Raw genomic sequence first — 24,479 nt, 5'->3', positions numbered from 1 at the left:
CAGCATTTTCCTAGAAATTGTCCATTCAACCATTCTTCCGGCATCCGTTAGATATCCATATCTGTATACATGCATCTTTCAAATGCAATACAATTAGTCTAATAAAATTGTCATTTAGTCACACGTAAATTTCCCAAAGAAAATGAAAGTGTAACCTATATCTCACGTTAACAACCCATAATTTCATGCAAAACCATTCTGGAAGTTAAAATTAGGAGTCAGGTCTCAAGAGTCGGAAAACTTCTCGAAAACGTATATTAGCATTCGTGCAAATGCTTCAGGCGAAACATCCCAAATCTTTTTATGTTTATTAATGCTACCTGCATTGTCAAGTTAGCCCTATGGACAAAGCAGTTTCACATTGAGGAGGATTAAAGTAAAAGAAAAGGACAGAGTCAATAATTCTCTTTATTTGTTGCACAGGCTATCAGATTTCAACGTTATAGTATTTATAGGCGAAAAACATCCAAGAAAATGTCATTTCAGAACCAGAACAGACGCATGAAGTTTTGAATGAGTAAGAGAATTGGCCACCGCATTGATAAAACTGCTAACTACTCTTTTCTTTTCATGCCTAACAACATATTCTTGTGACATTGTATGTCATCATTAATTTGAAGTCTTTAAAATTTTGTTCAATCAATGATCTGCAATAAGTAAACAAATTTGGCCAATAGAACTTGCAGGCTTTCTAGTAGTAAAATTAGAAATCCTGAATTTTGTTTATTTAGCTACATAAATATTGCATTAAAAGCTTGAAACAAAAACAACAGGCAATTATAGATAATTGAAGAAAATATAATCTTTTAAAAGAACAAAATTAATTTTGAAACGACCCGCCCCGAATCCCCCCAGGCGAGTCTATCTAGTCTCATCAAAATGGACTTGATAAAAATTCTATTAGCAAAGATTCTACCGAAAATTCGGTAGAGTCTCCTTTATATATATAACACTCCCAATCTACAAATATGATTATAACACTCCCAATACAATTCAATATACAATAACTCTAGTGATCAACATCCTCAACCAAAATGCTGAGTTTTATATCTCCAGAGTCTCAAAAGATAATATTATAACTAATATTAATTTCTCAGTTTATTCTTAATCTCAAAAGAATAATATAACAAAATTATACAATCCCAACAGGACGAGACAACCAAGATGTCATTACAAAAACATTTATATCTTCTAACACCATCACGTGGCTAAGACTCAAAATATATTTACAGTCGCTGGATCGGTCTGGTGTACCTGCAACCTCTTGGTGAGGGGGGAAAATATAATAAAAATGGGGTGAGTTTAAAACTCAGTGAGATCACTGAGTAGATAGTAGTTTTTTTGAAAAATTAATTATTACTTTAAAAGAAATAATCGTATCATTTCCAAACACGATTTCATCAAACCATATGTGAGAAATCAGTAATAAATCATTTAACATTTAAATCAGATTACTAACCATGAAAAACATATATAACGATCATACGTTATAATCATGGAAATCATATCATAATATCATATAGAATTCACAAATCTGAAAATCATCACCAAACAAATATCTAGGGAAATAATCTCATCATATCCGGACCTCAACGGACGGGCAATGATGTACTATCTAGGTAACATCACGTCCTAGAGCTACACGGATAAACATGAAAATACCATCTCATAGCTCATCATATCTGTGCTTTCATAATTTGGTCCCCAAAGGACAAAAACTCCCAAGCACATGGCCCAAAACCTCTATGTGTACTCAGACAGACCCTAAAGGCATGTATCTCATTCGTATCATCTGTATCTCAATATCTGTCTGTATTTCATGCATGTATCTCTGTAATCATCATACCACATGCATATGCCCCCAAAAGGCAAAAGCACCCAAACACATGGCCCAAAGCCTCTATGTGTGTTCAGACGGGCCCCAAAGGCCTCTCATCTCATCTGTATCACTGTATCTGGAGGGAAGGGTACTGTCTAATGATTTCAAAAACAATCATATACTCATATTCACATACCTTTTAACCATATTTCAAATCATACCACTTTTGAATCCACTTTTCTTATCTTTAAAATACTATCATGTTTAATCAAAGTTAATACGCAAAATCATTAATCAAATATTTTAATAAAATACTAATGCGTGAATAAAATCCAGTTCAAGGAAATCATTAAATCAAAACATTTAAAATACTTATTTCGCAAACATGCTTTACTATCATAATTAACTATGAAAATAGGTTTTGTATATTCCACTCACAGTGACGGTGTTCACGGTCGGTTATCGTCCACGTCCGCGGACCGGTTCTCGCTTGCGGATCCTCCTAAATCAAAGAAACGACATAATTATTTTCCGTAAATCAGAATGATAACTAAATTTTATGCAATAAACTCGAAACGAACATCTATCCATAATTGACAACTCTTGTGTCTATAAAATTACTAAAATACCCTTAAGTCCGTAGATCATTAACATGCTCTGAAATTTTAAATTACTGAATTACCCTCGAAATCATAATTACACCCAATCCTCAATTTTGGGAATTGCTAAAATATCCACAAGCTCAGAAATTACAAAATTGCCCTCATGTTGTGAAAGAAAATGTCATTTCGGAACGGGCTCATGCTGTTTTGAATTAACGAACAAGATTTGGGATTTGGCTCAGAAACAAGACGCTATTGGACTCTGCAAAATAATACCAATACAATCGTTATCAGTTCCATAAGTCACTCCCAAAAATCGAGAACAGTTCAGCCAATACACATCTGTCACTACCAGTAGCATCATCCAAATAAATTATCACAGATTCTGTTCCATCTTAATTTAAATAAAATTCAATTTTCGTTGCTCAGTAGTGAAATTACGAAAAAGAAGCAATTGTAGATATAATTCGGAAAATATTTTTTTTAAAAATTTTATCTTCAATATTGTCAACGCGTACAAAAGCTTAAACGATGGACAATGATTTGTGTGAAATTAATCGAATTATAAAGGATTAAAGGATATGGATTTAAAAGAAAATTAAAGTTTTAGCTAATTTATAAAATACTGTAATCATAACTTAAGCTTGTTCTTTTATGTTAAATAAAAGAGTATTTTAGGCAATACTCTAATTATGACGACAACATGTCAACCACAATATTTTTCACTTAATTAATAAGTAATGTTTGACAATTGGTGATTTCATTCTATTAAATTTTGGGTCAAATTCAAAATTCCTCCATATTCTACTGATTTCAAACGTTTATTAACTGTTATTATCATTGTCTTTGTCATTATGATTATGATAATTATTATTAAGTGAAAAATAAATGTACTTTAGATGAAGAAAGAAATGAAAGAAAATCTAAAGAAAGAGACGAATTCTTGTTCTTTTTTTTTTCTTTTTCTTTTTAAATAAGAGATGAAGAAGAGATGATTTAAAGAAATAGAGGGATCCCACAAGAAATTGAGTGCCCTTTTTTGTTAACATAATCGATAGAGACACTTTTCAAATAATGAGAGGTCAATTTAATATGGGTAATTTTATTTTTGGTTTGGGCCTGGTGGGGCTGTAACCTGATTCGGCCGCTTTGCGGGCTCGCCTCTCCAGGCTCCACATGAGAAAGGCGGTTCCCATATTATTTGTTGTGATTTTTTCCTTTTCTTTCCGCCTAAATTACGACATGAGTTTTTGTAAATTGTAAATAGTGAAGAAGGAGCCAATTAAATTTAAATTGATAGACACGTTACGTGTATAAAAGAAAAATTATTATGTGGTAGCAATTTCCAAGCAACTTGCATGAAATATAATCGTTCACACAACTTTTGTGGACCTAAATAATTATTTCCCGACACGCAATGACGAGAGTGACTTGACTTCTTGACTTAGATAAGTATGTTGAATATTTGCATTCAGAATTGGAAAATCAAGCTTATCCGCTGGAAATTATTGCCTATAAAAGCAGACCAAGAGGGAAGTCGCCTTTGTTGGGAGAACCTGTGCCTCCCGGTTCGAGCGGGGACTTCTAGTCTGGATTGTGGTACGGGCTTAAAGGTGTGTCCCACAGTTGGGGCCCTCCCCAGGATACCTCGTGGATAAGACCAAAAAAAAAAAATAAATAAAAGCAGACCAAGATCCTTATGTTTCTTCACATTTATAAAAAATTATTAATTTATTGCCAGGAAACTATGGGTGGTTTATTATTCACAATATTTATGCAGTTTGTTTTTTCACTCATCTTCTTCAATTTTACAATTTCTAACTTCACTTCTTCCATGCTGTCGCCACTCTGCCATAGCTATGAGCGGTCTGCTTTGTTGCAATTCAAAGAAAGCCTCACGATCATTCGTAAGACTTCTTCGTATTATATCTGGGATCCATGTCATCCAAAGACAGCTTCATGGAAACCAGAAGAAGCAAATATTGATTGTTGCTTATGGGATGGCGTGGAGTGCAATGAAAACACAGGTCATGTCATCAAGCTTGACCTCTCCAATAGCTGCCTCCAAGGTTTTATCAACTCTAGCAGCGGCCTTTTCAAGCTTGTCCACCTTGAGTGGCTTGATCTTGCTTTTAACTACTTCATTTGTTCTGAGATCCCACCAGAAATTATTAACCTTTCGAGGTTATCCTACCTAAACCTCTCTTCTGCTGGTTTTTTTGGTCAAATACCATCAGAAATTCTAGAGCTTTCCAACTTGGTGTCCCTCGATTTATCTCATAATTCATATTATAATCTTATTGAACTCAAGGAGCCAAATCTTGGAAATCTAGTTAAGAAGTTAACAAACCTTAAAGAGCTTGCTCTCGGAGGTGTGACAATTTCTTCTCCAATACCTCATAGCTTGGCAAATCTATCTTCTTTGACTCTTTTATCACTCTCAGGCTGTGAATTACGAGGTAATTAAAATCTTGCTTCGTTAAATTTTCTCCTTAATATATGTGCAACATCTGTATTTCACCAGTTCTGATTTTTTTTCTTTTATTTCAAATTCTCAGGAAGAATTCCGTCTTTACTCGGTAATCTAACCAAGCTCATGTATTTAGACCTTTCATTTAATAATTTATTAGGTGAGCTGCCTACTTCTATTGGAAATCTTGACTGTTTGAAAAGACTTGATATTTCATGGAATGAATTATCGGGTGAGCTGCCAGCTTCCATTGGAAATCTTGCTTCTTTGGAACAACTTGAACTTTCATTAAATAGATTTCGGGGCAAAACTCCACATTCAATGGGTAACTTTACCCGACTCTATTGGTTATCTCTTGCATCAAATGATTTTTCTGGTGAGCTACCTGCTTCTTTTGGCAACCTTAGATCATTGGAAGGATTGGACATCTCTGAATGCAAATTTTCAAGTCAAATTCCATCTTCACTTAGAAATCTCGCCCAACTCAAATTCCTTGAATTTTCTCATAATAATTTTAGTGGCCCAATAGATCTAGATATGTTTCTTGTTAATTTTAAACACCTAGAGCATCTATCTCTCTCATCAAATAGGTTGTCGTTGTTTACCAAAGCCATTTTTAATACTTCACAGAAATTTAATTTTGTAGGACTGCGTTCATGCAACCTTAATGAATTTCCAAACTTTTTAAAAAATCAACATTATTTGGAAGTGCTTGACCTTTCTTGCAATAAAATTCATGGAAAAGTACCAAAATGGTTGATAGAGCCAAGTATGCAGAACTTCAGCTATTTAAACCTTTCCCATAACTTTTTAATAGGTTTTTATCAACACCCTATGTTTTTTCCACGGAATTATGATGGCTTTACATTAGATCTTAGTTATAATTATCTACAAGGACCACTCCCAGTTCCACCCCCCCAAACCAAACACTATCTAGTTTCAAACAATAGCTTAACAGGGAAAATTCCATTTTGGATATGCAATTCAAGTAATAGTCTTGAAATCCTTGATTTGTCTTACAATAACTTAAGTGGCTTGCTTCCTCAGTGCTTAGACAATTTTAGTGATCATCTCTCAATATTAGATTTACAGCACAACAAATTTTGTGGAAGTATTCCTCAAACCTTCTTGAGCGGAAGGTCTCTTATGATGATTGATTTGAGCGATAATCTGTTACAGGGAAGAATTCCGAGATCTTTGGTCAATTGTTCAAGTTTAAAATTTCTTGATCTTGGGAATAACCAAATTAGTGGTACTTTCCCCTCTTGGTTAGGAACTCTTCGAGAATTGAACGTTCTCATCCTGAAATCCAATAAATTACATGGCATGATAAGAGAACCTAACACTGGTTGTGGGTTTCCTGAACTCCGTATTATTGACCTCTCTAACAATAGGTTTACTGGAAAGCTTCCATCCAAGTACTTCCAGTGTTGGAATGCTATGCAAGTTGTCAACACAAGTGAGTTAAGATATATGGAAGGTATGATTTATCCATTTGCATTGGTGTCTTATGCGGCCCTTGGCATTTATGATTACTCGTTGACAATGAGCAACAAAGGCCAAATGATGTCATATGACAAGGTTCCAAATTTTCTCACGGGCGTTATTCTCTCAAGCAATAGATTTGATGGAGAGATTCCAACATCAATTGCCAATTTAAAAGGACTTCAAGTTCTCAGCCTCGCCAATAATAGTCTTCATGGCCATATTCTATCATGTTTGGGCAACCTAACGGGTTTGGAATCATTGGATCTCTCAAATAACAAATTTTCTGGACAGATTCCTCAGCAACTTGTTGATCTCACATTCCTTGAATTCTTCAATGTCTCAAACAACAATCTCACAGGACCCATACCACAAGGAAACCAATTTCCTACATTTGACAAAACGTCATTTAATGGAAACTTGTGGTTGTGTGGAAAGCCATTGCCCAAGGAATGTGAGAATGACGAAGCTCCAACAAATGAAGATCAAGTCGAAGGCTCAGAGGAGTCTCTGCTTTCAGGCACATCTGATTGGAAAATCATTCTGATAGGCTATGCGGGTGGACTCATTGTTGGAGTGGTTCTTGGGCTTAACTTCAGCATAGGAATTCTTGAATGGTTTTCGAAGAAATTTGGGATGCAGCCAAAAAGGAGGAGGAGAATCAGGAGAGCTAGGAACAGAATGTGACTATAAAGTTACATTTAATTCTCTTTTATATGATTTATTGCTATGATGTGCTAAGAGAGGATGTGGAGAATTCATTCCTTGTAGTCTCATTGCGTGTCAATGCAATTTTCTAACAAGAAAGTTGAATAAAATTCTCTTTATAATTCATTTAACCAAATCAACTTTACATTTTTACGGCCATAAAAATGCTCTCATAAGTAGATCACATGAGCTTTGAAGGATTTTTTGGCACGTGCATTGTTATTTATGTATGGTCAAGATTTTCTTATTTATTAATTTTTATTTATTAAGTACCAATCATGTGAATTTGTTTACTAAAATGAAAGATTAAACTAGGTGGGAATCCTGATTTTTTTTTATACGTTATTGATGTCAAAGAATTGAGCCCGAGCAAGACACAATAAATAAATAAACATATGATAAACTTAATGTTCAAGTCGTTTAGTAAGGACAAATTAGACGTGTATGGATAGCACTTTTTTTAACTCAATTCACCGCAGTATTTATATGTATCATTTTCTCAAAAATCTTAAGGATTGTTTTTAGGTGTTGTAGTTTTTAAAATACAACTGTCGCGGAAAAAAACTATAACTATAAAGTAAAAGTTAATAGTATATAGTAAATACAATTTTTAAATAATAATTTAGACAAAATTGTAAAGATATAATAGATTTTTCATTATACAAGTATAAAATTAAATCAACTTATCTTCCAAACTACAGCAATTAGTGTTTACCAAATACTTTAGTCCGTACCTTTTAAGTTATAAAATAAAAGTTAATAGTATGTAGTAAATATAATTTTTAAATAATAATTTAGACAAAATTGTAAAGATATAATAAATTTTTCATCGTACAAGTATAAAATTAAATCAACTTAACTTTAAATTACAGCAGTTAGTGTGTACCAAATACTTTAGTGTTGTACCTTTTAAGTTATAAAGTTATCCAATCTTAATCCCAAACGGGACCCAAATTCTTTAATCATACTTTAGTGTTTACCAAATTCTTTTAAGTTATAAAGCTATCCAATAATTTTCAGTTGCAAATGAGAATGATAAATATAATTTAGTATTAAGGTTTACTTTGGCAGGTAATATTTTTAAATTTACATGTTTAGTGGTTTCCCTTTTATGGTCTTAGTTATGAGCCTATATAGAGTCACATCTATTGCACACTTTCATATTAATCTTGAATAAAAAATTTCGTTTATTCACAGAGAATATATACCAATTCCTCTTATACTGTTAACCCTTATTTTTTTTGGGGGTGAGGTGAAATCAATATCGGAAAATTAATCGAAACCGAAAGCATGGAAATGTACCCCTCAAGATTGGCACAAACACAAAATGTTTTAGTTAATTTGTAAAAAAAGACTTGACTGTTCTCAGCCTAAAATAAATTCTGTTAAAACAATCATAATATTTGATAAATATTTATAAATAAGAATGACTGCGACTATTTAATCGATTTACTGTATTTGATGTATTAATAGAAGATTTCTTTGGTATTTTTAGACAGTTATATAGTAGCATAGCTTTCTTATAATTGTTGGGTCAAAAGCGGAAGAAAAATAACAAGTTAGGTCGATCGAACTTGCTCATCGGGGCATTATTATTATTTCCTTTCATTTTCAATCATTAATTGTTCATATAACGGGTCAATAAATTTGCCTCTTTTCTATCCTGTTCACTAAAATTTTCCTTCACAGAACGTTGAATATTCTGCATACTCGAGGGCACTGTCATTGATGTTGATATATATTAAAAATGTCATACGTATAATAAATCAGCATTTAAAAAGTCATACGTATGATGTGACAAAGGTTCAAGACAAGTGAGAAGTAATCAACTATCGAATAACTAATAATTTAATTAAAAATGTTTGGTTAGTCGGATGAGGATCTATCGACTTGTCTATCAGGGATTTATTTCTACACAACGTCATTGGTCAACTAATTTTTCTTCACTAAGTTCGGATTTCTTAATATTTGGTAATTCAGAAAAGAACCATAAATTATTTTCAATGAGTCAACATGAATAATTTTGATACCACTTATAAAAAAGTAATCCCTTGATGAAAACTATCACCTAAATTGTAAAAAGATTCATATTGTATCATCAAAAATCAATAAATAAATATACAAAAGTGTTGGGTCATTTGGGGGCCCAAAAACCCAAAATCTAAAAAGGCTTGTTTGATGTGTAATTAACATTAAACATTGGACTTGGATGACAATTGCTATGAAATTTGGTTTTAATAGGAAGCGGCAGCTCTAATTTATGATATCGCAAAAAGACGAGTGGAGAAGCAAAAGACGAGAGAGAGAGAGAGAGAGAAAAAAAAAAAAACAGTGGCTGGTTATTATAATTTGGGGGTAAGATTTTGCATCTTTAATTGGGCGATTGAAAGGCGAAGTTAATTATGTTTTCTCCCAAATTTTGAGGGTAAGTTCCTAGTATCGCCTTCTACAATCCTACTAATCTTGATTTTTATTTTATCCTCTTTTGGCTATTATTTGAGATACTCACTTGTTAGAGAGACAATTATTAGGTTGTTACTGTAAGCCAAGAATATTGATATTCTTAATGATGTTGGTAGCCTCTAGTATTATCTAGAGAATAATTTATATTATAATCCCATTAATATAGTGGAAGATTAAATCGGACTATGGTCCCTTGATTTTTTCCGCTTTGGGTTTCTCACGGAAAAATTTGTGTCTCTTACGGTTGGTTTTTGCTTTGGATTTCATTGATTAATTTTTCTGCCTATTTATTTGTGGTACACATTCTATTTTAATCACACAAAGAGAGAAAAAGTTTGTTTTCACTTAATTTTCAACTGTTTGTGGTAGTCCCTTTCTCAATAGAGTGGTATCAGAGCTTTAGGTTTTGTGTTTTTTTATTACTTGTGTGGTTGAAATAGAGGATTACTCGGCATGCATGATTAAATTAAAATTATGGAATTATGATATTTGGAAGTCTAGAATGGAGGATTTGTTATACATGAAAGACTTACATGAACTCATTAAAGGCAAAAAAGCTAGACCTATCGATTTATATGATAAGGAATGGGCTCAATTAAACTAGAAGGTCGTGGGTACTATTAGGTCACGGATTGATCAGAGTGTGTACCACCATGTCGTGAAGGAATCCAAGGTTGATGTTCTTTGGAGAAAATTAGAAACAATCTGGGCATGTTGCTACTGCTTTCACTTCATCACAAACTCAAGATGCAGATTTATTAACCAAGCTTCTTGGAAAAGCCATATTTCATACTCATCTTCGCAAGTTGGGCATCATTAACATCCATACTCCAACTTGAGGGGGAGTGTTGAGATTTGCCAAGATTATGGACAGTTGTTCTGCTGCAGTAATGGACGTAATTTGATAGTCAACTTTCTCTTATAAGCAATTTCCTTTTCTATTGTCTACAGCTAGCAATCAATCTCTTATTTTTAGCCTTTTAGTTAGCTGACACTTTTGTATATAAATGGGGTATAACAATAATAATAAAGTATATCTTTTCCCCCTTTTTTTACAGTGAGCAATGACAACCTATTTGATGAAAGAGATAAAATTCCCAAATTTTTCAGGTTGATAAGTAATGAACCTAGCTATATCGTTCCTCTCTAAGAATTCTGAGAATGGTCAAGGCCGATGAGTTGGGTAAGATTTGTGAGTGAAGATGGAATTGAACCTAAAAAATTGTAGTTTTCAATGTCTAATATCTCGTATGACCTAAGATTTCCGATGGAAGCAAGCAACTCACTTGAAAATTTGTTAGAATAAATGGCCAACAATTGCAGCTGGGTAAAATTACCAATTGAATCTGGAACTTTGTCCCCAAAAACTACATGATGCTAAAGATAATCTAAGATAATCTCCTCAAGGAGCTAAAGTTTCTAGTGGGCCATGGGAGCTCTCCCGATAAGTTATTGAATGAAGGTCAAGTTCTTCCAAATAAAAAAGATTTCACATGGAAGTAGACAACTCACCAGACAAGTTATTTTTAAAAAGATCTAGTTTTTTTTTTTTTTTCAAAGAACAAAGATTTCTAAAAGAAATAGGCAGCTCACCCATTAATTCATTTATTCTAAGGTCTAACTTAAAGAGCTTGGACAATTTATCGAGTAAAGATAAAATTCTTCCTGAAATTTATATAATATATATATATATTAAGTAGAAAATTAAAAATAATATTTTTTACAGTAATGAATTTAACATTACAATTGGCGATTTCAAGTAAAAAATATATACTTAATAACAAACATGCATGTATATTAGTTTACGAGAAAATATATAAAATTGAATTACCTTGCAATTCATAGTTTTGGAGAGATGAAAATGTCAAAGAAGATAGATTTGTCAAGTTATGAAGTATCGTTAAACGAATAGAAACATCACCAAGGTCAAGCGATTTTAGATTGCTTAACTTCTTGACCAGATTTGCGAGATTGGGCTTCTATAGTTCAAGTCTACCATGACCGTGTTTATTTTGTGATAGATTAAGGGACATCAAGTTGGAGAGCTCTAGAATTTTTTACGGTATTAGATCAGATAAAGTATCTTCATATACCTACTTAGAGCCACTTGGCAAATTTCTTCCATTTACTTTTGAACAATCCCTTTTAAGTAGCACTGATTGTCTACACACCCAGTAGACTCCTTTTTTCTTAGAGTTATCTTTCTTCCAATTACCAACTATCAATGCCAAATCATCAGAAGCTTTATTATTTCCATCACTCATCCTTCTTTATTCTAAAATTAGAGTACTGCTAACTTCTTTAAGATCCACAACCTCTTTCCCATACAGTAAAGTAGGCAACAAATGCTTATAGGAAGTTGAAAGAGACCACAATAGCCTAAGTGCCTTGTCTTCTTCTTCAATTTTAACTCCAACTGCTTCTAAGATTATCATAAATTTTTGTACCTTCAATCATTTTTAACATACAAAAAATTAGAGATGCTCTTTACTTGATACAAATTTTCTAGTCTCTCCCAAATTTCTTTTGCCGAAGAAACTTTTCCTACATTCGTAAGAGCATGCTTTGTTAGACATAGTCATATAGCACTTGCAGTCTTTCATCCAATTCTTCCCTATCTTCATCACTTAAAACAAATTTCCTAGACTCACTACTAGAAGCAGGAGATGGTTTGCCCTTCTAAGCCTTGGGTACTCAAGATTGAATCAATACATCCTTGACTTGAATTTGGCAGACTTGAATTTAGTAGAAGTCAAACTCGATTCTTCCATCAAACTTTCAACCTCAATTCTCACAGGATTTGAAAATTTGTTTGTAGACATAATTGTTATGCAGAACAAACTTCATCTCTGATACCAATTGTTAGGGAATTTAATCCCATCCAAGATCGTGCAATCAAAAATATCAAATAAATAATAAACACAAAATAAATAGAGAATAAAACCAATCACACAACACAAGAATTTACATGGAAGACTCCTATACTGGAGGAAAAACCACGGCCACCAAGGACAACGAGAGAAAAATCCAAAATGTGAAAAATTATTACAATTGTTCTAGTATTTTTCTCACACTTGAAATCCCAATAACACCCAATCTCTTAATAGAATTATCATTGCTCTCACACTAGAAGCTATCTACTTGCACAAAATTGATTGTTGTGCTATCTTATACAAACAAGTGAACCCAACCTTCCTACATATAGTGATTATTTCTTGCAGAAGAAGTATTCATTTTCTTATACTAATTGTATTCCTCATTGTATAAATAAAAGTCCCAAAGGAGAAATTACTTATTCCTTAAATAGGAATCTTACTCAACAAGAAAATATTATAGGAAATCCTTATTGAAAAGTAAGACATATTTCATAATAGATTCAATGTATTAATTGTACTTGCATCATAAATTACCATCCCTATGTATGACTAGGACGTGATGAAGGCTCATGGAACATTGACTCGAGACTAGTGAGAGCCTATCTTTAATAAGTAAGGTCTTCGTCCGCTCCGTATTGGAAAATACTTTCGCTTTCAATCTAGCCAACAAAAAACTGAAAGCTAACTAAATTTTTAACTGATAATTTAGCCATTAATTTGCTAACAAAAATTAATTTCTGGAGCGGCAACATCCCCAAAAAAAAAAATAAAAAACTAATTTTTTGTTTAATGTGTTATTCATAATCTTTTTCTTTTTTTTTGAAAAAAAATTATTTTATAGGATAACTCGAACTTGTCCATCGGGGGTTTATATTTCCTTTCACTTTCAATAATTTCTCATCTAATGCCATTACCTGTTCACTTAATTTTTCCTTCGCGGCATCTTGAGTATTCCGTTTCCTCAAGGGCATTTATCATTGATGTTATTGACATAATCTTTGTCTACCAGGCCGACCCATTTTGTCTTGATATCTAGCAGTTGTCTTGGTGTCTTTTAAACTATAACTCTGTTCGGTGTATTACTTGGGGGAACCGAGCCTAGGATGTTTATCCAATCCAAAAGATTAATTTATTGAAAAATATCCTACCTATAAACCCAATTAATTCGCCTTTTCTAGTTAATGTGAGAGATACCTTAATATAATTTCATTTAACTAAAAGTTACGTGATGTTATCTCATAGTCATCTAGCAACAAGATTACACTGTTGTCGCCAATTTTAGTTTGATAAAATTATTATTTAAAAGTCACACTTAACAAAAACTCACATTTTATTTCGTAGCTAAAATTTAATTTCATTACACGGCAACTATCGCTTAAGCACTATAGTAGTAAACGGAGCCTTAATTTAGCATAAGTTGAGATTGAGTTTTAATTATATGTTAATGTTTCTGGTACTTCATATGGGAGATTCAATAAATGTTCTTTTGATTCCCAGCCATGCCTTGAAAATTCCATTATCCGTATGGACACCGTTTTTTAACTCAATTAATTCGCCGGGGTAATTATATGTACCATTTGTTTTTTCAGAAATTCTAATTCTTTTATCACTCTTTTTATACTTTTTAATTGCAATTGTGAATGTTAAATATACTTTAGGTATTTAGGTTTACTTAGGTAGTTAACTTATTTCAGTCATGTTAGTATTTATTGAGCTCACAGATTTAGTCGCTTCCGTTTTATAGTCGTAAGTTATGAGCCTATATAATAAAGTCACATCTATTGTACAATTTCATGTTAATCTTGAATAAAAATTTTCGTTTATTCACAGAGAATATTTACCAATTCCTCTTATTCAATTCACAGAGAATATATTCCAATTCCTCTTATTATGATAACCATTTTATTTTTTATTTTTAATTTTGGGTGAAATCAATATCAAATAATTTATTAGTATGGAAAGAAAGAAAATGTGTAGCCCTCAAGATTAGATAAAAACGTAATTCTTATTTAAATTCTGAAAAATACTTGAATGTTCTCATCTTAAAATAAATTCCATTAAAACAATCATAATATTTATCAAATATTTATAACTAAGAATGAGTGTTACTACTTAGCTAAGATACGTTGAAGCGACCCAATTTAAAGGTTCGATCCGCTCAACATGGGTCAGGAGGGATTTTTTATTCACGGGGGCCTTACTAATTCCTTTCATTTTCAATAATTAGTTGTTCATAAAACGGGTCAATAAATTTGCCTCTTTTCTATCCTGTTCACTAAAATTTTTCCTTCACGCCGCGTTGAATATTCTGCATACTCGAAGGCATTTGTCATTGATGTTGATATCTTCTTGTCTACGATTTAGGCTGATCCGTTCGAAAATTTCTAATTGAATTTAGGGAAAAGGAGACCTATACTTCAAGATTTGGGGGAAATAGTCATGCAAATCTCCAAGTTTTCAATAAAGGCCATTAAGACTCTTTTAAGTATAATCCCCTTTGAACTTAATAATTAAACAATTGATTTTAAAGTTTTTTTATTAAATATAAATAAAATATAAATAGTTTAATTTATCTGGTAGACTAATAATATTAGAATTTTTAGTATGTAAAGTAATTTTAAAAATGTAAATTTTTATATTCATTTTAATAATATATTTCTACTTATTATAAAAATTTTAAACAAATCTTTGGGTTAAATAGATTTTACAACTAATCTCATGTATTATAATATTAAAATTATTTTATACAATATTGAAAATAATTTAAATGTTTTAATATTTATTTCAATATTATGTTTCTATTTATTACAAAATTTAGTTTAATATAATATAAGATTGTGAATTATTAAAAAAAATTTAAATATTAAAATTATTTTAAAAGGTATATATAGTTTCATTTATTTTAATATTATATTTCTATTTAATAAAGTAAAAGGGTATTATAGTCAAAAGAGGATTTTAGTGTCCCTTAGTGAAAACTTGAGGGTTTACATAATTATTTTCCCAAACCTAAGGGGTGTAGGTGTCCTTTTCCCTTGTATTTATAATTTGAAAGTTATTTGAGGTAATTTTATCTTGTCGGAGAATATATTTGATTGCCTTACTGCCCTCTCAATTACAAAACATTTTGTTCTCCAATTTTAATTGCTTTTCTACTTTTATTTCCTAAATTTTAGAGATTTTACAGCTGGTGATAAATGGTGAATTTCATTCCTTAACCGAGGTTTACTAAGTTAAAAAAACTAGTGAAAAACATATGGTAATTAAATAAATTTTAATGGAAATAAAGTCACAATAGTAGAAGTGACAATTTTTGGCACGATCAACTAATTAATCAGACACAAACACAAGACAAATTAATGAATTTGGATTTACAAAGATTGACGTGATTTTTAACTTAGATCAATTAAAAATCTTTCATTTCGTATCATCGGACTCACTATTAGTCATCATAAATTATTGTCAACAGACGACCAATTTCAGAGACTTCAGAATCGATTATTAGCAATCTATTTAAAAAGAAAAAAAAAATCTTTAATAAGATCTATGAAACTTGTTTGGGGGTTTATATTTCCTTTCATTTTCTATAACTTGTCATCTAATGGGTCAATAAATTTATTTGCTTCTTTTTTTCTCCTTTCCCCACTTTAATTTTCCTTCACGGCAAGTTGACTATTCTGCATACTCGAGGGCATGCCATTGTCTTGATGACTTTTAACTACAACTCTAAAAGTTTCGTCCACGGCGTGTTTAATAGTCTCTGCTGACTCGAGGGCATGGGCATTTATCGTTGATGATGATATATATTCTTGTCTAGCGAGGGGAGTTTTAAAATAATCAATTTTTCGTCAAAAGTTGTTCCATCAATGATTGAACATCTCTTTGAACACATGTTGCCATTAAAATGATATAGTCCACCCGAGAGTCACCGTCACTCTTCTTTGTAAACAACGCACTCGTTGGTTGAGTGATAACACCTCCTTAACTTAATTATTCTCAAGGTCAGGAATTCGAGTTTTGTTCCCTTAGATTTCCTAGCTGAGCTACTAATGTACCAATTTGTAATGAGCTTCAGCTGATGGCCTCTGAGATGGGCTCTAATTAATGCACCTAAAATGTAACAAACATCTCACGTTAACAACCCAAAACTCCATAATTCCATGCAAAATCATTCTAGAAGTTAAAATTAGGTGTCAAGTCTGAAGAGAACACTGACACTTCTGTTCGATGTCTCTGTATTTTCTTGAGCTATTAGTCATCATAGTAGAAGTGACAATTTTTAACACGATCAACTAATCCGACACAAACACTAGAAAAATTAATGAAATTTGTATTTACTAAAATTCACATGATTTTTAATTTAGATCAATTAAAAATATTTCATTTTATATTGTGGAATTCACTATAAGTCATCATAAATCATCATCAACAGACGATCAAGGCCTGCGGATAGAGACTCAAGACTAGAATTAGAAGTCTTCAAGTATCAATTTTCGGTGATAGCAAGCGCAATTTCAGTCAAGTGGTTTAGGTCTTTGCATGTTCTATACGTATGTGTGGACTCTAAAGTGCAATGAATTCAAAACTCAAGCATTTGATACGGCTGCGTTTTAAGTGATTTCACTTACAAGTCACATGCTGCACACGTGATGTTTTAAGCTTCAACAAACGACATCGGTTTCAGCCGTTTTGGGCAAGCTTAAGTGACTCACGCGCTAAGCATATGAGCTGAGAGGCAGATCAGTTAATAGCCGTTACACACGTTTCACAAACTGGTGCAATCTGGGTTTCTATATCAGGCGTATAAAAGGGCTGATTGTTAAGGCAGATTTTGAGTGATTTTGAGAGCTTTCCAGAGAGTTCTAAGAAAGTGAGAAAGAATTATCTTGTTCCTTGTATTCTCGTCTGTATAAACTCTGTAATCTTTTGATTCTAATCTCCATAAACCTTGAACTAAGATTTGAGTCAGCGTTGACTCTTCAGATTTGTTGTTGGTTTAATTGCAACTTGAACAGATCTTGACAAGGTTCTTGGGCAGTGGTTTATTGCTAACAAGAGAACAAAGCAATCAAATCACTACAATATGTCCGGTCAGAGAATTATTTCTTAGTTCTTTAGATAGGAATGACGAAGGTGAGATGTATATATGAACACCGTTCTAAGTCAACTAAAGTTAAATTCGCCATATCATTATAATGGATGTTAATATCGCTAATTTGGAGTCAAAGTCATGCATTAATGGTTATGAATTTTTTTTTTTTAATCATGGTGGAGATTGTTGAAAATTGATTATAAAAAAAGAAGTCAAAATGATGGGTGGTTGAGCCACCATCTTTGAATTCAAAGAAGGTGGGTGGCCAAGTTAGCCACCATCATTGAACAAGAAAAAATGGGTGAGTGCCGCCCATGCAAAGAAGAGGAGGGAGAAAATGAAGCCAAAGTTTGGCTATAAATAGAGGGGTTCTCCCTCTCATTTTTGTATCCCATAGAAGCAATCCCAAAATTTGAGAAGCAAGAAAATGTAAGAGAAGCATTAAAGCTTCTAACATGGGAGAGAAATATTCTTAAACATGTAGTTATATTGAAGGAGCATTTGGCTCCTCAATATGGGTATTACGGGTTTGCTTTGTTAAGGAATATTTCTCGAAATTATGTATTTGGGGCTTGGGTGAGAGAAAATTATTTCTGAGAGTGTGGTTGTAATAATTTTCCACATAGTGAATATTTTTTCTCTGGTTGTCTCTTGACAACGGCCGTAGTTTTTCTCCGGATTCGGAGTTTTCCACGTAAATCTTGTGTTGTGTGATTTTTGTGTTCTCCATTTAAATTTTTTATTAATTTGTTGCTTGACAAATTGCTTGGAGTGATCTTGGGAGGAAACTCAATTTCCTAACAGTGGTATCAGAGCCATTAATTGAAGTTTTGGTGTCGGGGCACTGTTTACGTAGACGGTGCTGTTTGATATTGTTTCACGTATACAGTACTGTTTATGTGAAGCAATGAAGCCAAACCAAATAATCCGTGGTGAAGAGCAAAAACTGATTTGTAAAGCATATATATCAGCAGCCTGTGTTTTTCAAACTTGTTGGAGTTTGATGTTGTTGAAAAATTAATGGGAGAATGATTTTTTGTTGGCTTATGGAGAATTCAAGTCAAAGGTATATCCAATCTGGTATGCACAAGGATTTGAAGGTGTGGACAATTTTGCACCTTAAGGAAATTGTCAAGAAGGTGGCGCGGGCTCGGCAAATTGCTCCAGAATCAGTAAAAGAGATACTGATATTCTCACAAATGGTGAATTTCTTTTTGATAAGAGATTGGGTTAGTTCTTTTGGCATGTAGATCTCCAAGTTGCCATGAAAGAGAACATGTTATTATCAGTGGGGTCCACAAGTTTGCACGCGAGCATTGGCTTGGTATAAATGCAAGGTGTGTGGTGGAAAGTTATGTCATGGCTGAAGAATTCTCAGTGAAACCAAGCATGAGAATTGCACCATAAATTTTAGCAGGATATTTTGACATGTGCCGAGAAAAATTTTAGAATGGTTGATTCTAAGTGGTATACTTGTTATGGTGGAGTGTGATAATTCTTTATGTTGAGAATTATGACTGTTGGTGAAGACAGTGCTTTGCAGCAGTGGTTATGAATTTTTTTTTTTTAATCATGGTGGAGATTGTTGAAAATTGATTATAAAAAAAGAAGTCAAAATGATGGGTGGTTGAGCCACCATCTTTGAATTCAAAGAAGGTGGGTGGCCAAGTTAGCCACCATCATTGAACAAGAAAAAATGGGTGAGTGCCGCCCATGCAAAGAAGAGGAGGGAGAAAATGAAACCAAAGTTTGGCTATAAATAGAGGGGTTCTGCCTCTCATTTTTGTATCCCATATAAGCAATCCCAAAATTTGAGAAGCACGAAAATGTAAGAGAAGCATTGAGAGCTTCTAACATGGGAGAGAAATATTCATAAGCAAGTGGTTATATTGAAGGAGCATTTGGCTTCTCAATATGGGTATTACGGGTTTGCTTTGTTAAGAAATATTTCTCGAAATTATGTATTTGGAGCTTGGGTGAGAGAAAATTATTTCTGAGAGTGTAGTTGTAATAATTTTTCACATAGTGAATGTTTTTTCTCTGGTTGCCTCTTGACAACGGCCGTGGTTTTTTTTCCAGATTCGAGTTTTCCACGTAAATCTTGTGTTGTGTAATTGTTGTGTTCTCCATTTAAATTTTTTGTTAATTTGTTGCTTGACAAATTGCTTGGAGTGATCTTGGGAGAAAACTCAATTTCCTAACAAGTAAAAGAAAAGGATAGAACTAGTTCTCCCTATTTGTTGCACTAGCTATGAGATTTCAATATTACAGTGATATTATGTGCCAAATAATATTATGTGCTGCTTGGAGAGCCATTGATTTGTCCATGTTCACTCGCAATGCGGACGCAGAAGCAAAGGGCAACTGGTCTATGTTGACGATATTGATATCTGATGTTTAAATACAAAACACTAATAATTTTTTTATTTAATATCTAAAGCTTCCATCTCATATTAATAGTGATTTAAATTTCAAAAGGCACCGTAAACCAATTTTTAATATATAAAACACCAATTTCTTTTTTTTCTTTTTTTCAAAAAAAGGAGAAATGTAAGGATCCATTAAAAAAATCACACCAACATTATAACGACAATTAAAGGGAAGAAAAAAACCGAGGACACATAATAGTGCATAGTCTTAAAAGAAAAGCCTAATTGAATTCAGTTTCTACGTATCCCCTTCTTCCTTCTTGTCATTTGCCGCATTCCCAACTTGTCCAGAAACCATCCGACAATTACGGTGCTAAAGTTGAACCCGAGAACCAATCTTGCAACAAGTTCACTTGCATAGCCTATCAGAATGATTTTCCAATCAAATGCGCCTGAAATCTACTAAAATTTATCAAATTGACTCATAAATTACGACCACACAACTCTGGAACCTGAAAATCAATATTCAGCAAAACTGTAATAATTCTTACTCTAGAATCAATATAATCTATAGCCAAGATAAACCTCCATTATTTCTCTTTCACCAAATTAGTAGAAAACCATTTATCAGTATACAAGTAAATAATTTACCCAGAAAAAACTTTTTTTCTTTTTACCAAGGCGTGATTGCTTTAGCCTTTGGCAATCTATCTAGAAAACTTATAAGGTAATTTGGGTCACGAATAATGACTCTGTTTGGTCATGAAAAATGTCTCTGAATTCACTTGGCTTGATAACTTCAGGAGTTTAAAATAGACCAAATTAATTACTTTTCACCTTTTACAATTTTACTTACATTGAGAATCCTCATTTGGCAAAACTAAGAGGCAAATTCCAGATTGGGGATTGTCTGAGACATCTCTTAAATACAATAGATGAAGCAAAAGTGAGGGGACGATACTGGATACTACCCTTCGGATCATTGAATTAATAAATTTGTCTGATTTACCCTTTTTTCTTTTAATCATCTTCCTGAAGTGTCATTTCACAAGATATTAGGAAAATCTGAGATGCAAGCAATGAATTCCGAGAAAGATGAATTTTAGCAGAGAATCTCAATCAACTACCGTTGGCATGCGCACGTGAGAGAGAGTTTTGGATGAAAGAACCTGGTCTCATGCCCCTCACTCCGTTGTAATTCATGAGAATTATTGTGCTAAAAGACTTTTCGTCATTTATCTAAACGGAGAAATAAAAACAAATAATTAAACTGCTGAAGAATTCATGTTTTTCATAAAACAAAGTTTTTTACATTATGTATTTATCACTAATCTTTAAGTTTAGGAATGTCGTTTTACACGTGTCTTTATTATATTGGTTCGTGTTCCCAACTTTGTCCCCAATAATATACATATATCATTTCTAAAAAACAACGAAGATGCGCGTACATCTTGGAGTACATCATTTGCTACTAAAACAATTCACGAGTGATTTATATTTTTGTGGGTGTAGTAAGGAAACAAATGTGCCAATTGGCCTCCACAATGGTTATACTTCTTGGAGGGATGTATAGATCTGCACTAAGCTAGTCATAGACACATTTAGAGACCTCATGCAAGTAAATTATTGACCTACACAATGCAATCAAGTTAATGCAATCCTACAATTATTCGTATTCCCCTCTTCCATATAAATCTGCTGACTAAAGTGATACGTTACTCATGTGAAATAAGCGGTTGCTGCTTGATGCTTACAACTATTTTCAGATTCATACAAGTATAGCAAAATCAAATGCTGACAAAAGAAAGGCAGCAAGAAGACAACTTCTCTTACATCTCCCAAATAGATACTGTTGGCTATTTCACTCGGTTTTCAAAGCAAAACTAATTAATAAAAGCCGAAACGGAGCTAAAACAGATGAGTGCAAAGAAGAAATTCCAAGTGTTAAACGAGTTACCCAAAAAATTAATAATATAATTAATAACGACATGATTAAAAAAGAATCAGGAGACGTATCGAAACTCTAACTTTCTTTGAAGACTTCTACCATGACGTTTACAACTTTCTTTCTTTTTTCTTTTTTTCCTTCATGTAAGAATTAAACTTTCATCCTATCTTAGAATTTAATTTTAACACTTGGATTCCTGAAATTTTTTTATAGAGAATAAAACCTTCATCCTATCTCAGAATTTACTTTCACCGCTTAGATTTCTGGAAAATATTTATCACCTCATATCGTTCCGAGTGTTAAACGAGTGACCCAAAAAATTAATAATATAATTAATAACGAGGAACAAGATGATCTCCTTATAATGTTTTTTGAAAAATCAAAGTATTCAAAAACAGAGGATACTGAGAAACAGTAGCCTACTGTTTCTATATGAATCATTAGCCTACTGTTTTGTCAAAACTGATGCATGTCAAGCAAAATTACCCGTATACTGAAGTTGACTTAATGTAATACAAATTTTTTTTTATTTTTTATAAAAAGAAAAACATAAATTTCCATTAAAATAACCACAACAGTATTACAATAACAGACTTAAAAACGGTATAACAATGACAGATTTAAAAGCAATCAAAACAATATTACAACGATAATTTAAAGAAAAGAAAAACGCGTACACATGCTAGTGCTTACTCTTCAAAGGAAAAAGCCTGATTACATTCAGTTTCGAAGTCTCCTCTTTCTCCTCATTGTTTTGTGCTGCATTCCAAATTTCTCTAAAATCCATCCGACTATTCCTGTGCTGAAGTTGAACCCGAGAGCCAATCCTGCAACAAGTCCACCCGCGTAGCCTATCAGAATGATTTTCCAGTCAGATGCGCCTGAAAGCAGAGATTCTTCTGAGCCGTCAATATGATGATCCTGATTTGTTGGAGGTTCAGAATTCTCACATTCTTTTGACAAAGGCCTTCCACACAATCCCGGGTTTCCATCGAATGAACTATTGTCAAATGTAGGAAATTGGTTTCCTTGTGGTATGGGTCCAGTGAGATTGTTGTGTGAGACATTAAAGAATCCAAGGAATGTGAGATCAACTAGTTGTTGAGGAATCTGTCCTGAAAACCTGTTGTTTGAGAAAAACAATGGAGTTGGAAAAATCACCCGATAATTGATTCTCTGAAAGGTCAAGTTCTTCCAAAGAAGGAAGATTTCCAATGAAAACTGGCAACTCACCGGAAAATTTATTCAGTGAAAGATCAAGTATTTCTAAAGAACGAAGATTTCCAATGAAAGCTGGCAAGTCACCAGAAAAATTATTCTCTACAAGAGTAAGTGCTTTCAAAGAACTAAGATTTCCAATGACAGCAGGCACCTCACCCGAAAATATATTCATTGAAAGGTCTAGTTCTTTCAAAGAACTAAGATTTCCAATGGAAGCAGGCAACTTACTTGATAATATATTCCCTGAAAGGTCTAGTTCTTTTAAAGAACCAAGATTTCCAATGGAAGCAGGTATCTCACCCGATAATAATTGATTCTGTGAAAGGTCTAAATGGATGAGCTTTAATAAATTACCAAGTGAAGACGGTATTCTTCCTGCTTTTTTTTTAAAAAAAAAAAAAAAAGAACGTTAGTATCCAGTGAAATACCAATGGACATGACATATTAATTTATGTAGACAATTTTAATAATAATAATGAAACTAACCTCGCACTAGGCAGTTGTTCAAAGACAGAAATCTCAAAGAAGATAGATTACCCAAGTTATGAGGTATCGGAGTATTAAAAATCGACACCAAACCAAGGTTAAGTGTTTCAAGATTGGTCAACTTCTCGGCTAGATTTGTGAGGCTGGATTTCCTGAGTTCAAGAATACCGCCAGGATATGCATTTCCTGATAAATCAAGGGATACTAAGTTGGAGAGCTCTAGAATTTCTGATGGTATTTGACCAATAAAGAAAGAATCTGAAAGGTTTAGATAAGATAATCTCGAAAGGTTGGCGATTCCTGGAGGGATTTCAGAGTAACGGAAGTCATTACCAGCTAGATTAAGCCACTCAAGATGGATAAGATTGAAAAGGCCGCTGCTAGAGTTGATGGAACCTTGGAGGCAGCTGTTGGAGAGGTCTAGCTTGAAGACATGACCGTTGTTCTCATTGCACTCAACGCCGTCCCAGGAGCAGCAGTCAATGTTACCTCCTGCTGGCTTCCAGGATGCTACTTTAGGACGGCATTCGTAGATCCAATGATAAGTATGGTAACTCTCGTCAATGGTGTCATTAATGATGAGGCTTTCTTTGAATTGCAACAATGAAGAGCGCTCATCGTCATGACAGATTGGCAGCACAGAAGAAGCAATACTGAAGTTTGCAATTGTAAAATTAAAGAAGATGAGGGAAAAAACAAAGTGCATAAATATTAAGAATAAACTTAGGGATAAACCCATTGTTTCCTCGCTGTAAAATCTATCAAATTTTATCAATGTGTAAGGGACATCAGCATCTTTGTTAGCTTTTATAGGCAATTTGCAATTAATTTCTATGGGAAGCCAACAAGTGATTGAGATTAATTAATATTTGTATAAATAGTTTTGTCTTTTGTTTAAATTCTATTATAAATGAAGTTCACATTTTTAATATGTCTACAC

The 24,479-nt window shown here is 33.1% G+C and overlaps 2 protein-coding genes across 2 annotated transcripts; one reads left to right on the top strand and one right to left on the bottom strand.

Moving 5' to 3' along the window:
- Positions 1 to 4,255: 4,255 nt before the first annotated feature.
- LOC18042467 (receptor-like protein 9DC3) lies at positions 4,256 to 7,063 on the top strand. Its single transcript, XM_024182898.1, has 3 exons — positions 4,256 to 4,880; positions 4,980 to 5,437; positions 6,071 to 7,063. Exons 1-3 carry the CDS (start codon positions 4,256 to 4,258, stop codon positions 7,061 to 7,063), a joined length of 2,076 nt encoding a protein of 691 aa, XP_024038666.1.
- A 15,489-nt stretch (positions 7,064 to 22,552) lies between these two features.
- On the bottom strand, positions 22,553 to 24,278 carry LOC18042465 (receptor-like protein 9DC3). Its single transcript, XM_024182892.1, has 3 exons — positions 23,540 to 24,278; positions 22,994 to 23,428; positions 22,553 to 22,947 (listed from the first exon to the last, which is right to left on the bottom strand). The coding sequence occupies exons 1-3, from the start codon at positions 24,276 to 24,278 to the stop codon at positions 22,553 to 22,555; spliced, it is 1,569 nt and encodes a 522-aa protein (XP_024038660.1).
- Positions 24,279 to 24,479: the final 201 nt, after the last annotated feature.

Source organism: Citrus clementina, unplaced genomic scaffold (assembly GCF_000493195.1).
Source record: "Citrus clementina cultivar Clemenules unplaced genomic scaffold, Citrus_clementina_v1.0 scaffold_5, whole genome shotgun sequence".
NCBI lineage: Eukaryota > Viridiplantae > Streptophyta > Magnoliopsida > Sapindales > Rutaceae > Citrus > Citrus x clementina.
The sequence above is the reverse complement of the archived record's forward strand: the minus strand, read 5'-3'. Positions and strand labels throughout refer to the sequence as shown.